The 15,977-nt window shown below is 38.2% G+C and overlaps 1 protein-coding gene across 5 annotated transcripts in view; it reads left to right on the top strand.

The window, feature by feature from the left end:
• BGAL17 (beta-galactosidase 17) overlaps window positions 1-15,977 on the top strand; it is a 434,395-nt gene that overhangs the window by 219,150 nt on the left and 199,268 nt on the right. For all 5 annotated transcript variants that reach the window (XM_089411528.1, XM_089411525.1, XM_089411523.1 and 2 more), the window contains 8 exons: window positions 7,425-7,515; window positions 7,602-7,719; window positions 7,812-7,907; window positions 8,052-8,100; window positions 10,130-10,320; window positions 10,499-10,573; window positions 10,716-10,865; window positions 12,280-12,330. In XM_089411528.1, the coding sequence (XP_089267654.1) occupies window positions 7,425-7,515; window positions 7,602-7,719; window positions 7,812-7,907; window positions 8,052-8,100; window positions 10,130-10,320; window positions 10,499-10,573; window positions 10,716-10,865; window positions 12,280-12,330 (821 nt within the window). The remainder of the gene's footprint in view (window positions 1-7,424; window positions 7,516-7,601; window positions 7,720-7,811; window positions 7,908-8,051; window positions 8,101-10,129; window positions 10,321-10,498; window positions 10,574-10,715; window positions 10,866-12,279; window positions 12,331-15,977) is intronic.

Raw genomic sequence — 15,977 nt, 5'->3', positions numbered from 1 at the left:
ATATTTGCACCTGTTGCCCGATATACCACCATCCGCTCGATCATAGCCCTTGTTGTTTCGCAAGGATGGAACCTACATCAGATGGATGTCAAAGCCGCGTTCTTGCATGATTCGATCAAAGAGGAGGTCTATGTGGAGGAACCCGAAGGATTTGAGATTCATGATCGAGAATCTCACTTGTGCAGGTTGAAGAAAGCCCTCTATGGGCTAAAGCAGGCACCCCGAGCGTGGTATGAGAGGATCGATAGCTACTAGATGAAGCTGGCATTCACTAGGAGTGAAGCCGACCCTAACCTTTGCTTTAAGGTTGAAGATGACAAACCTCTCATATTGGTGCTGTATGTTGACGACCTCTTTCTAACAGGTGTAGACCCTCTCATTCTCAAATGTGAGAAGGGGTTGGCTTCTGAGTTCGAGATGAAAGACCTAGGACTGATGCACTATTTCCTAGGACTGGAAGTTTGGCAAAAACCAAGGGAGATTTTTCTATCTCAAGGAAAATACGTGGTGAAAATATTGGAGAGATTCGGTATGGTGGACTACAAGCCCGTGACTACCCCGATGGAGCTTGACTTCAAGAAGTTAAGTGGTAGTGCTGTCAGACTTGTTTTATGAGATGCCGAGTATCATCAACTCGTCGGAGCATTGATGTTCTTGGTGAACTCCCGTTCGGATATATGCTTTGCAGTCAACACGTTGAGTCAACATATGGTTGAGCCTCACCACACACATTGGATTGGTGCCAAGAATTTGTTGAGATATCTTTGTGGCACAATCACTCATGGGTTGAGACACACTGTTGGAGATGTGAGACTACTTGGATATACTGATGCTGATTAGGCAGGCAGTGTGGTGGACCGAAAGAGCACTTCTGGGTGCTGTTTCTCTTTGGGATTTGCCTCGATATCCTGGATGAGCAGGAAGCAGAATTTGGTGGCTTTGAGAATCGACGAGGCAGAGTATATTGCTGCTAGTATGGCCTCTTGTGAGGTGGTCTGGTTGCCGAAGCTCTTTAGTGAGCTGTTTGGATTTATATTGGATACCACCGTGATCTTGTGTGACAACTAGAGCGAGATTCGTTTATCAGAGAATCTCGTATTTCATGATTGCTCCAAGCATATCGATATTAGGTACCACTATATTCGGAATATGGTGCAGCGGGGAGTAATAAGGCTGCAACATATCGGTAAAGATGAACAGGTCGCCGACATTTTGACGAAGCCCCTGGGAAAGGTCAAATTCTTGACTTTCCAAGAACGACTTGGTGTCATTCAGAGACCCTCTTATGAGGGTCGAGTATGATGTATTGAGCTCTAGGAGCTCCAGGGGGGCACGGGGTACTTCTTGGTGCGACATGCGACCACAGGACGACTCACCATCCCCTGGTGGTGCACTATGTACAGGGTGAAAGGTTCAACCTTCCCCTGTGAGACCCCTTGGCGACTGTAGGCCAGGATGATTAGTTCTCCGTGGTGACTATGGAACACGATGATTTGTTCTCTTGTGGGCTAGGATGATTAGTTCTCCGTGGCGACTGTGGATAGGATGATTAGTTCTCCTGTGGCGACTGTTGGACATGATGGTTCGTTCTCCTGTGGACAAGATGATTAGTTCTCCTGTCGAGGCATCCTACCCATGCAGTCTGGGACTCATGGGAAGTACCTCTCATCTGATCAATGAGTAAGGAAATGGGGTTAGGGACCATTAGTAGTACTATCGATGGATGCATCGTTGTATCTACCGTACTCCCTATGCTAGGATGACGTCCATTGATCTGGGATCAGTGAGAGTGGTATGACACACTCTGAGACTGACTTCGGGTCAGTGTAGGATGGTATGATACATCCTCGATCATTTCTTTTTTTTCATAGTTCGAGCAAAGCAGGGCCAAGCAGTGCAGGGCAATGCATTTGATGCTGGGATAGTAGCGACGGTCAGACGGATTGCAGATGGAGTTCTCCCTAGTTGAGAGGGAGTGTTAAAATTGGCAACTATGGTCAAACTTCAGGTGGGTCACCTCATTTATGGCAGATGATTTTTTTCCTAGATTCCTCTTGTCGAGAGGTGTAGGATTGATCTAAAGATCATCCGATTCCGACTAGTATTTATGGAGATATGAATTTATTTGTATTTACTTGACAAATTGTCAAGGTCGGCCAACAATTAAATGTGTGGCACACATGCCCAGTGAATCATATAAATACAAGAGAGGTTGATTCATTTTCTCATCATCTCATCTCACTCATTGTCTCTCTCTCTTCGTAGCTTTGGGTTATACAAGGAGCAGCTCACATGTGGGAAGGAGGACGCATTAGGGCAAGGAGGATGCTGAAAAGAGGACGCAAAAGCTGCTGAAGGTCTCTTTGACCTGCGTTGACCAAGCGTTGACTCATCAAGGGTGTAGTTTTGGTGTGGCAGGTCGCAGCTTTTGGCACAAAAATCGAGGCAATCCGTCCACAGGTTTGACCAACGTTGACTGCCCTAGTTTTGGGAAGCAAGTTGACTTTAGTCAACAACAGTTTGACTGTGTTTTTGGGGCTGTTTCTTCAAGCTGTTTGAGGGCTAGTTGACTGGAAATTGACCAAGCATATTGGAGGTCAATTTCAACTCGTTTGACCAAGTTTGACTTTTCTGATCTAGGGTTTGCTGCTGCTGATATAAAATTACAAAATTCTGATTTTATATTATTTCTCTTTGCTGAACTATTGAAGATAAAAGAAGATTTGATCAAAGGGTTTCCCCGCATTTGGGTTTGTCCTTGGCTAGCCGCCACATCTTGTGTCTCTTGTCTTGACTTGTTTTCTATTGATTATTTAATGTTCTATCTGCACTTTACTTAATGTATATATGATTGCCAATCTGTGGCTAATAAGAAGAAAATAAGCAAACTGCTTTAAGCATAGAACATACCATAATTTTACAAACATCTACCCTTAATCACTATCACAAAATTCAAACAATTTCCTCAGCGTGATAAAAATTTCAAAATTAATTTTTTGAGTTAAGGCAAAGTTTGGGTTTCATATCTGAACTGTGGGTGAGAAGGCTTTCCCTGAGTGGGTGCATCAACAAAATTTGCAATGACTTTCAGTCAAGGTGTGAGTTTTCAGATTCCTCATCACTGAAGGAATTTGGGCAGATTGCTTCAAAGGTCCAGGGCCTTAAGGTTCTTCTTCTAAACCTCTGCTCTTTCTCTATCTCATTTAAACAAAACAATAGCTTCTAAACAATGACACTGATTAACATAGCTGGGTTAAAATTTCAAATCTGATTCACTGTCTTAATTTTTTCTAAAGTCTGATCATTAGCATTGAATTGCACTTTAAATACAATTGAGAAGGTAATACATTTCAGAATTCGTCTTTGTTCACTGATTGGGCATTAACTAGGCATCTAAAATTCACTAGTAACATATTGATATTCTGAATACATCTCTGAAATCAAACCACTGAAAGTAAATCTACTGCTGTCCTCACTGTTTGCGTTATTGATAAGGCTGAAAGCAATTTTGGGCATTGATATTTGGGAACATTTAATGATTGTTTTCTCTTTTAATTTCTTGAGCTGAATTTGCTACCACACACATATAAGCCCACTGCCTAAGGAAGTTAGTCTCACTTATTTGGTCAAGCAGATAGCTGTAAGGAATTATTGGCATCTAAATTTCTATTTGCTCTTGTTCCATTTAATTGTGAATGATAAAGGTGCTAATTCTGTTTGATCTGAGTGGCATTGAAGATAATTTTTTCCATTTGTATTATCTGAAGATAGTCGATTAGCTTATGATCTAATTGCACATTGGGCATCTTTAGATAATTTACTTTGAAATTGCAAAATATTGTTTTGGCATCTTTACATTGAAGTTTGGCTAAGCGCTGAATTGCAGATTTGTGACAAATTGTATATCTTGCGTAAGTTTCATTTCAGTATCTTGTAAAGTGAATATTTATCCTTGAGATTAAAGTTGTAGTCTTGTTTAAGTACTTAGTGACATAACCCATAATAAATCATAATCTAAGTGTTTCTAAGTTTTAAACAATTTCGCTTCATCAATCATCCATTAATCTCATATTGCATCCACATTCTAAGTTAGTCTTGTATTTAATAATCGACCTCCAAGCGTAAGCTTGGTTGAAAGAAATATGAAAACATTTTTGTGTCTTCTCTTGAGAGGTCTAGTCTTTTTAGTGTCTAAAATGGTGACCTTGCAGTTGTCAAAGCCACAGCCTCTGCAACGCTGGAGGCATCAGGTATGTTAGATTTCAAGGAGAGGGATCGTTAATGACACCCTTGTGTGCTTCACCTTGACTTCTCTCTGCCATTCACTATAAAGTTTAGGCTCAATATAGACAAAGATCAAATGACATATTTAGAATAAACATTCAAGTAAAATCAATCAAGATTCCTGCATTTCACTTAAGTCATAGGAATTGCATTTTCATATAGGATAGTACTCATCAAAGCAACAATTGTCCATCCTGTACTTGGTCTCAAAATTTGTAAAACAAGAGTATTGAACTCCATAAGGCACTGGTTTCAAATCTTATAAATCTAATCGAATCCTTAACATCTAAACAAGTACTTGGTCACTCAGCTGTGTCTCCCTAATTAGTTGGTTCCCGAATCGTAACTAGTTCTTCTTCATCTTATTTCCATAGGGTCTATCCCCGATAGTCTGCTGTTGGGAGATATCTTAAATGGAGAGGTTGGGGATCAGGGTGACAACCCTCGACCTGAGTCGTTGTCGCGGTGCCTATACATTTTGAGCGACAAAAGGTGGCACGCCATATAACTCCTCATGGTTGAGGAGATATGCTTGATTAAAGATTGAAGCCCCATCTTGTGTTTAAAAGCCCCAAAGAAGCTTCAACAAGCAGCTTATTTATTTGTTTATTGGTGGCTTTTGTTTTTAAGAAAGTTAAATTAAACTATGATGGGCTTATAATAGTCAAATTTGCTTGCAGAAGAAATCCTTGTCAAAGGCAAAAGTACTATTCAAAATTAAGTCGGCTGGTTTTGGCTCCAAATTTTGAAACGTCAGCTCTTGTCTATTAGGCCATGTTGGCCCCTCCATCATCTATATATATTGAATAAATCGTCCTCTCCAAAGGAAAGAATGATGAACTCAATTTTCTTAGGCAAACTTCATCTATTATCTGAGACCTGAGAAGAATGCATAACAAAAAGTAGAAGGCGGAGTTCAGAAGGGTTTTTTGGCTTGTATTGTTTGTATTTTCTTGTTGGCTTCTGGCTGGGTTTATGATAGATCTCTGCGGCTATCTACAACACATATTCCTTGCAATTGTTTGGGGTTACTTTGTGGGTATATTTGCACATGTCTAGGGCTGTACTCCTGTAACAGTGCACAGATCCTGAGGCCCTATTTTGGCCTCCCTGAGCCACATCTCCTCAGGACAATTCAGAGGGTATTTCTGACCTTACATCGGTAATACTGTGGGAAAATTCTTGGATGCAAATGGTGTACTTGGACTCCTTTTGTGGCTAAAGTGCTGAGGTAACTCAGCCCCTTTTTGGCAGACGTCCATGAAAATTTTCTGAGGCTTTCTGTTGAAGGTTTTTGGCCTCCTCTGTGGATCAATTTGGATCTCTCTGTGGCAACTTTCCACCACAGAGGCGCAGGTCCTCAGGCAAAAGAAATTCCACCCTTGAGAAGGAGATCATTCATTTTTTTCTGAGGTCATTCGCTGATACATCTGTGGGAGCAATTTTCGGTTTGGCTGTGGCATTTTGAGGTTTTCAAAAGTAATTTTTTGATGGCTGGAAGGTCTTTTCTCAGGGCTTATTACACATATCTGAAGGATGTTTAAGTGCCACTGAATTTTGATCTTGAATAGACATTTTTATGAGGCTTGTTCTTGGCATTCTTGGCACCATACATTGGAGGTTCCTTGAGGATGAAGTGTAGCAGATCTGTGGACAATTTTACGGAAGTTGCTTTTGATAAAACAGGACATCTGCTGGCACGGGATTAGACAAATGCCGAACAATAATGTTTTGCTTTTCACATGTTGACGGTAATACTTCTCGTGTCATTCTAAAAAGGAATTTTGTGGTTTAGATTATCATAAAGAACAAGGACAGCAGGCAAGCATGATGGTGTTTTTACATGGAGCAAGGAAATTGTTTAATAGAAATAAACAATGGGAAAATTGTAGCTCAGAAGTCAAAATACATGAGTGAATTGAATTGTATTAATATTCCACTTGGTCAACTGAAGCAATAACCACAAGTAGTTACGAGATGTTATACTTGTCTTTTCTTATGCAGCTAGCCTAGATCCATCTAACTCCGGATCTGTCATGTGCCAAGAGAGATCAAATTCCTCAAGGTGCAAGCCTTCTTTTTGAAATGTAGAATATTATTAATTAATTAATAATTTTTTATAATCAATATATTAAATTATCTATAATAATATCATTAAATTAATATTTATATTAATTACTTATAATAAATTAATTAATATTGATAATAGCTAATTTTCTTAAATTAATTTTATTAATAAGGTTAATAATTATTACTTAATTGCTGAATTGAGGCTTCTGTGATCCTTATCAAGATTATGAGAGATTTTTCGGCGTAAATCACATGATATTTCATTTGCCGACGCGTTTCGAACCAACCGGTGTGGTTCATCATCAGGACAAGTTGAAGAATCAGATCAAGCTTTGCATGTTAAATAGTCAGAGCAGAACCTCCAACGGCTATAATTCTTGACCAAGCAACGGCTATATTGACTAACGGCTAAATTTGACTGGGGAACAATTAGTTTAATTGATTATTAAATTGACAGTTAGTTATATTATTATTAAATTAAAAGTCAAAGGGACATATGAATTTACCTATGGGTTTTAACTATTTTATAAATTCATATGTCCCTTTGACTTTTAATTTAATAATAATATAACTAACTATCAATTTAATAATCAATTAAACTAACTGTTCCCCGGTCAAATTTAGCCGTTAGTCAATATAGCTGTTGCCTGGTCAAGAATTATAGCCGTTGGAGGTTCTGCTCTGACTATTTAACATGCAAAGCTTGATCTGATTCTTCAACTTGTCCTGACGATGAACCACACTGGTTGGTTCGAAACGCGTCGACAAATGAAATATCATGCAATTTACGGCGAAAAATCTCTCATAATTATTACTTAATTAATATTATTATTATTAATAATATCAATAATAATAATTTCACATTTCAAATTATCATGATAATGTTATTTGATCAATAATAACATGATTGAGGGATCATATTGGGCTATAGAATGCGCCTGTCAGTGCAACAAGCTAGCAAGACCTCCTTGGATTATTGTATTGCAAGTGTAGCATATGTAGATCATAAATTACTGTTGAGACATAATATATGGTTGTCTGACATTTTTAATACCATTTCCTTTCTACAGCTGTAGATTTCTCAACAGGCGATGATCCATGGCCAATTTTTGAACTGCAAAAGAAGTATAATGCTGCAGGGAAATCTCCTGCTCTTGCATCGTAAGCTTATCTGCCATGTGACAAAAGGTTATTTAATTCTTTTTAATCATTTCTCAAAATTTATGAGAGAGGCTTTCAAATTTCAGGGAGTTCTATACGGGCTGGCTTACACATTGGGGTGAGACTTTCGCACAGACCGATGCGATGCAAGCAGCGTCTGAGTTGGATAAAATTCTATCAAAGAATGGTTCAGCTGTGCTTTACGTATGATGGTTGATCTTATCCTATTCTGATTGCCTTGAAAATTTATATCTCATCTCTTGTAGATAGTGACTGAATTTTATTTGTTATCTCAGATGGCACATGGAGGAACAAATTTTGGCTTCTTCAGTGGTGCCAACACTGGTAACACTGCCTCTGATTTTGAACCAGATATTACATCGTATGACTATGTATGAAAACAACTACCATTCTAAAGTGTGAAAGCACTCATCCCTTTCACACATGTTCATAATATATGCTCTTTATCCCGTCTACACCATATTTTGGTGCTAATTATAATGCACTTTTGTGAAATGCTTTACTGATTTGATTAGGATGCACCGATCAGAGAAGATGGAGATGTTGACAATCCCAAATTCAAAGGTAGTTTGGCATCTATAAAAATATATTTGAGCTACTGTCTACTAGTATTCTGATCTTGCTTCTTGATTTTGTGTTACTGTAGAAAACTTAATCTGCACATAACTGTTTCCTCAATATAAAAACTTAAAATTGGCATTTTTCCCATTACGCAGTAAGCAACTTTTATGCCTTCCCTTGAACCTATGTCTCTGAATACTTAATTGGTCTCTGAAAAGTATTTTTATGCTAACTAACAATCCCTTTTGTTAAAGAAAATGATTCAGTAACTGATTTATATTTGCATCTTATGTGTGCTATGTTGTTTGCTCTTTAGTCTTAATTGATCTCTTTAAAATGTAGATGTACTATTAAACTGTTGAAATTTTAAAATTTTTCCCAACCTGAAGTTTCCACCTTACTTCCATAAGTCCACATATCTATTCCATAGCATTTCCACCTTAATGCTGAAACTAATCTCTTCAACAGCTCTGCAAGAAATTTCATATCTGCCCAACACTACTTGGGAAATTCGATAATGCAGACACTTCGAAGATTTCAAGCATGGATTGTTTTAACAGCCCTTACAGCAATATCTATCTCCATAGACATATCTTAAACTAACTTCAATTACATCACAAATATAACAACAACAAATCAGATCTGAAAGCTTCATGAAGCATGCCAAAACAACATAGCATTCTGCTCTGCTTTCCTAATAAATCAGCATCCTAAAATGACCATGAAATTTGCTCAATAGTTGAGAAAATCAGATCTGCAATCAAAATTTAGGATAGCAGTTGTACACTTCATACTATTACAGTAATCGAGATAAAGTATGATAACTCTGTGCATCCCAAGCTAGTCCAATGAGTTTTTTTCACTCATCTCAAGCAAGGACTCTTTAATGCATTGAAAACCCTAGCTAGGGCATCTATGATTACTGCAAACCCAAACCAGCAATACAAAGTCCAAGAAAGGCATCCCATCGAGCTCTACAAGCCAATCCTTGGAGGTTCCAAACAAGCCAGCATCACATCAACTGTCAAACCCCAAGATCCCTTGCTTGCTTCACACAAGCTATCATATAGATCCACATAGTGGCATCCCACAAACTACAACACCCAACACTTTCATCTGACAAAGCCAAGGAACCCTAGTGCTAGCATCCAAGAAGCTCCAATCCTTGTTACAGTAGTAATACATGATCTTCTAGGATTCTTCAAACAGCTAGTATTGCACAAACTTTCAGTCTTTAGGATACAAAGCTACAAAGTAGTTGCTCATAACAAAGACACTATCCTCCCTTTATATAGACTAAGAGATTGACAATCAAACATGGACCAAGTCCCCAACTAACCCTAGGTGAAGTCAACAAACATACCCCAAATGGAGTGCTTCTTTCCACATGCCACACTAGGGTTTGTACAACCTTTAAGGTGGTACACCCTCCAATCTAGGTGTCCGCATGTCAAGTGCTCCTAATCCAAGATGGTTCATCCTCCAATTGAGGGCTTCTCAGCTCAATGTTCATCCTCCAGTGTGTGTAAGGTGCGGTTACATGCTTGTAGGGCTAAGTACCCAACCTCCAAGCGCCTAACACCATTTTCCAAAGTGGTTACTCAACACATGCCAAGCAGCTATCCTCCTTAACAAGTGCACCATTGTAAAAGATTGCAAATACACCATATGCACCAATTACAACATCAAGCGTGCACCTCCTTAGCACTGATTGCAATGTAAGCTTACACCCACTAAGCTCTCCAAATGTAATTGAACCAAAATACAACAAAGGGACTAGGGGACCACAAGCCCTACACATCAGTTGAAACGCTTCCCTAGGTAGGTGAAATTTGAAAATACCTTCGGAGGAATAAAAAGCTAACAAGGACAGCAAAGTTGTTTTGATAAAATGCTAGTATTTTATATTTGAGACATTCAGCATTCTTTAGATATTTGATGAAAATTGATGTGTTATTGATGATAATACTTGTGGACTGTTTTAGATCTATCATGATGTTATTCCTTTTAAAGCATGTGTGTGTGTTTCCAGCACTTCGGGATGTCATTGGCAGGTACAGTCAAAACCCACTTCCTGATATACCCCCTAAAATAGAAAGGAACGCATATGGAAAGGTGCAGTTACAGAAGATTACATCCTTGTTTGAGGCACTTGAACTACTTAGTGAACCACCAAAGGGAGTTACGTCAGAGAACCCAGTAACAATGGAATCACTTCAACAGGTATTCTAAATATTGTGTTTGTAAGGAAACAGTTATGTTATTGAATGTAGGTTATTTAGGTAAAAATACTGCTATAGATTTTTTCCTAAATGCAAAAAAATTACCAATTTTCAAAAGTTCATGCAAGGATTTACTAGAAAATCAAACTTTCCATCTATTCTATATTCATATGATGCAGATATCGGGATTTATACTCTATCAATCGATTCTTCCATATCACACTGGGATTGGGAGTACTCTTACAATATCATTGGTGAGTGCATGATAATTAGCCTTCATCTTGAATTCAGGAGCAATTCCTATGTGTGGATCATCCTATTGACCATTTTGTGGTCATTTGTTGGACATCACTAAAATTATGTTTACATTATATTACATCTGCTGTGAAAATACAGGTACATGACAGGGCACAAGTATTTATTGCACCTAAGTCTGGTAATCAGCATGGAACCCTGACATATGTAGGGGCAATCCAAAGATGGTCAAACTCGTCAGTTATAATTCCAAATTCAATATCAATCCAAGGTTCCAAACTTTTTATTTTGGTAATTTACAGTCATCCTTTAATTATGCTTTCACTTATAATCATCTTTTATTGTAGTTTCTTAGTAAATGAAATATGCAAGTATTTGTATTCCTTTTTATATATATAGTCTGCATAAATCTTTATAATACATTATGAGTCAGAAATGAATGAACAAAGTAATCATGTTCTCAACTGCAGCTGTAGTATATAGATAAGATACCAAGACAAGATTATTTTATTAATGTCGAATGAGTGACCACAAAGTTGGTCAATGGGACTTAAAAGTACAGCTGATGCGAATTAAGTCGCCTCACCCTACCCTGCTTGACCCTCATGTGAGCTGCCTGTGGCAGCTTTGCATGTTTTAGTTGTTGATGTCTTCATATCCACATCACCCTAGCGTCCTTAACCTCCAGGTGAGCTTTTCCTATGGTCCTTCAATTCCTCCTGTTAATGTGTGTCACCTCTGTGTCGTGAATATTTTGTTCTTGTTCAATTTTGACTCTTCTGTTAGCTTTTTCAGTACTTATAACTGATTGTAGTCCTAGTTTAGAATCTGGATATATCTAATCCTGACCTAATGATGTAAAGCGTTGTCTCTAAGCACAGTTGTATGTAATATCTGAAAGGCCCTTTGAAAACCAATGTTCAGTTTAGCTAATGTTCTCTCCGAACAATAGCTGTGTGCCAGTGCAATTGACTGTAAAACATATGGGCCTGCATTCTGATTTTCCTGTTGCACTTTTCATTCGTTTTTTTCAAGCTAAGTTCTTTTCTATTATAAATCTTTGCCAAGTAGAATGTTATGTGCAATTTAGCTACTAAGTATTCCATTTTTTTCAGTCTTTGGGAGTTTGTATTGTGTGCCAATGGTGACTTTCATCATCAATGTAGTCCTCGTTAACATCCTCTCTTATAATTTCTTAGTGCGTTTATTCTTGCACCATGCCTTTGGCTGAGAAGCTGTGTCTAAATGGATGGATTAGGCTTGTTTACTTGGATTTTATTTATCAATCAACATCTTGTGGGACAATTATAGATTCCTCTGGGGTAGGTTAACTAGAATATTATCTTCATTAGCCATGCTGGTTTTTATGTATTTATTTATTTTTATACATAGTTTTAATAACTACATGTTATTACTGCTTAAACTACAAGGCTTGAAGCCATTACAAGGAGTACTCATTATGGGCTAAACAAGTGACACGCAGAAACACGGGGGGAGAATAACAACATTTCTTGCAACCACCCGAACTAAACCCAATTGACATTAGCCATGCTGATTTCATTTTCCATTTCTCAATAATTGCATATGTTACTTTTAAATCTCATCCATTTGTTGCTTTCAAAAATAATAAACGATTTTTTCTCTCTAGGAGAAATATGTAAAGGAAGTAAGTCTAACAATGAACAGACATTTTCTGTATTTACAGGTCGAAAACATGGGGCGTGTCAATTATGGACCTTTTATTTATGATCCGAAGGTATGTATGGTTAAACAGTCTAGTTTCTAAACTAATATTTAGTAGTTTTTTTTTATATGAGGTTTTGGTAGGGGAAGAATATCGAGACTAATGTAGAGAACAATGGTTACCACTCATCTTATGTTTTATCAATTTCTAGAAACATTGACAATATAAAAAATTGCAGTGGCTGTTTTTTTTTGAAAAAAACATCATATATATACATGAAAATATTTACAAACAAGAAATCAAAATAGTGGAAGGGTATACGCAGTGGAACGACATGCTCTTCCTCAAAAGTATTAGTGTAGAAATAAAATCAGAGTAAGCTATTGTGTCTTAAGGCTTTGGCATCTTTTGTGAAAATTCCCGAATCTAACACATCAGAAACCCCTACTGCAATTTCTGGTTTACTATCTCCTACTTGTTCTTTCCATTAACAAGTTATTTAATTGTATAAACATCGAAGTAAACACAAATGCAGCCTTCACAGATATACAGATCATGCACTGAAGTAAAGAGAAACAATAACACAAGGGACACCGTTATTTTTGGGCAATCGTCCTTGGAAAAACCCAATGTGGGAAAACTGGTGCAACATATATGAGGGTTTTATTATTAAGTAGATTTTGTGAATAAAACTAGGGTGCCAGAGACCATATCCGGAGACAAATATTCCGACAAATCAGCAATTGGATGATCAACCCCATAGTGACTCTGATTGTTCCTTGTGCTGGACAACGAAAGCTGCTCCAAGCATTGCTTTGGAACTGCGTCACCCTTTAGGAATTGCGTCACCCTCTCCTGGTTGATCTGCTCCCAGTCTGCCCCACCGAATCTCCCCAGTGCTGCCTCTGAAGCCCAGAGTCAATCTCTACGGCCCTCTGCACGGCTTCTGGGTCAGCGTCTTCGGCCTTCTGCATCCTCTGCGTCAGTTCCTGCTGCCTCTGCGTCAGCCCTTCTAGGGTCCGCACTGTCTCTCTGGGACTGCGCTGCCTCTCTGCTATGTATTCTTCAGTCTCAGATGAAAATCCCTTGCCGAACTGCCCCTCGCTGCAACTATGACCACTAACTCAATTTCCTCAGCAAACCTCGCCCCATAAAATTGAATTCTTGATCTCTCTTGGTGTATCTCCAACTGACTCTCAAGCATGCTCTTATACTTTTCTTGCTGACGATTCAACGACCGAGATTAAGTCCCTAATCAACGGCTAAGATTAGAATTGACTTGATCCTCGTCACTTAAAACTTTCTCACCCATTTTTTATTAACACACATCAATATTTTTATTTTCCTAAGTTTAGACTTAGGGACCAATTAAAAATATTAATTCTTTTAATATCTCTTCATACGGGTGGAATTTCTCCAAACGATTTCTGGGTCTTGGAGATCTCATGTGCCTTAGCCTCTCCACCAAATTTCATGTCTAGAGCACATCCGATGCTACCCAAAATCAACATATTTAATCTGCAAGACACCTTTGGCCAATCAATGGCATAGAAAGAAGACAAATTATTTCCCTTATGATAAAAAATAGACTTGCAATGCATCTTCTAGTGGGTAGCAAAGCAATTCTCTCGCAATGTCAAATCCTAATGAAGGAGATACAAACCAAGTAACTGTAATCACAAAAAAGAGTCACCCAACAATCAATTCTTTCTCAGAGGAGAATTGCATACTGATCTTGGACATACTTCCAACCTTGTTTTGTGACTTGACACTCTTGAGGATAGGCTTCACTACCTTAGAATGTTGGCAAACCAGGAAAAGACCATCCATATGTCCACTCTTTGCTAAGCCTTAGACATGATGTGATTAATCTGAAAGACATGCTTATCCCATAAGCCTTGTTACTGCCTAAACTAGTGTCCAATGGAAAGCCTGCACATAAGTGCCACCTTGGGGTAATCAATGGGAGCTGTCACTGACATCTCAACACAATTGATGCGAATTATCAAGACCTGCAATTTCAAACCCTGAAAGCTCAAAACGCCGAAAAAAAACCAAATCCTTTGACATTCAAACATCCAATGACTCAACCAGACCACAAAATGTTAAACCCTGTAAGCTTCAAACCCTAAAATGCTCAAATTGGGTAAAATGTATTAGAGTTCACAATCAACCCTCGTGAGCTTCACATCACTACGAAAAGAACTCATGATCAAATTATTCAGACTCAACAAACTGCAAACCCTATATAATTACTAACATGTCAAATGGCTCGGAAAATAATCAAATCCTTGTAAGCTTTCTACCTTGCTTTGAACGCTCAAAAGCCTTCCACCAAATTACAATATCCTTACCTTCAGAACCTTCTGTTCTATGCAAAAACAAAATACCAGTGGGAAAGCAACCCTTACTTTCAAAAGGAAATAATAAATGGCAACAATTGCTAATATTCAAACCCTATATTGAGCACCACGGTCATATGAGGTATAGGAGGAAGTTTGAACAGACATATCCCATTGGCAGAGAGGCAAAGAGAACTGATAGAGCACCAACAGAGTGACGGGTAGAGACTGGCGTGGAAAGTGCCGAGGGAGGGCCAAACGTGAGTAACGACCTTATTCTTGACTTGATTGATAAATCTTTTTGGTGGTGAATTGGGTAGATACTTAGGAGGCCTTAGACTTGATTATGCCTTGCCTTAGGAGTTCTAGGGCTTGTTACCACATGGATTAGCATTCTTGCAAAGATTGGGCAAGATGCTAGAACGACTTCATGCAGGACTAGTGCCCATTGTCACCTTGGCATGTGTCTCCACACTTTACGCCATATCTTAAAATGCCACTAGAGGCTTCCCTACAAAATCAAAACACTCAACCACATTATTACTAGACCAGTGCCATTAAATCTCTATTGGGTGATGGGGTCTAGTAGTTAGTTTAGATGATTGAAAATCTAAAAATGATCTTATACAATAGTAAATTACATACCAACAATCAAAACATTTAGTAAAACAGTGAAGTATTCCTTGCAAATGAACCAAATTGAGTGTAGGGAAGCCCTTATCAATTTTGAAGTGATTACCATTAATTGTACCTTGGTATACAACCGTATACCTTCTGCATAAAATGCAGGAGTAGCAAGTTAGGGTCCACTTTAGGGCCACCCAAGGGCCTAAAAATGTGCAAACAACAATTGGTTGTGGCTTGGAGGTGTTAGTACTCTGAAATACCTTAAAAATGAGCCTCCAAATACCTCAATATACTGAGCACTTCAAAAGATATGCAAATTGGGAAAATACTACTCAGTTTTGGGGTCAAATCCCCACTAGGGTGAAAACCCGGATTTAATTCCTTGTTCTTTTTAAATCCCAACAAGCTTGGGATAGATATTATTTTTCAGATAAAATTCAATTTGCTTCTGGAAACTGGTAATTCTATTATAGCTTTGGTCAGTATTCAAGGAAAGTTGAATTGTACTTGAGTCGGCCTACAAAAAGGAGAAAAATCAAATTTGAATGTAATTTCTAAGGCTAGCTCCAAATAAGGATGTGTCTCTTCAAAAAGGTCATGTAGGCCCCAATATAGGTCAACCTAAAACAACTATAAATTCACCTCGACCTCACTCATTTGAAAAACAATTCGGAGGATCAATTGTCTCTGTTCACACATTTGAGAAAGTAAGATTTTGAGGCAAAATGATAAATCTGAGGACTACTAATT

The sequence above is a fragment of the Pinus tabuliformis genome, chromosome 3_1 (assembly GCF_031772625.1).
Source record: "Pinus tabuliformis cultivar Carrire ecotype Pingquan chromosome 3_1, CPIR1, whole genome shotgun sequence".
NCBI lineage: Eukaryota > Viridiplantae > Streptophyta > Pinopsida > Pinales > Pinaceae > Pinus > Pinus tabuliformis.
Note: the sequence above shows the minus strand (reverse complement) of the source record. Positions and strands in the feature narration are given on the sequence as shown.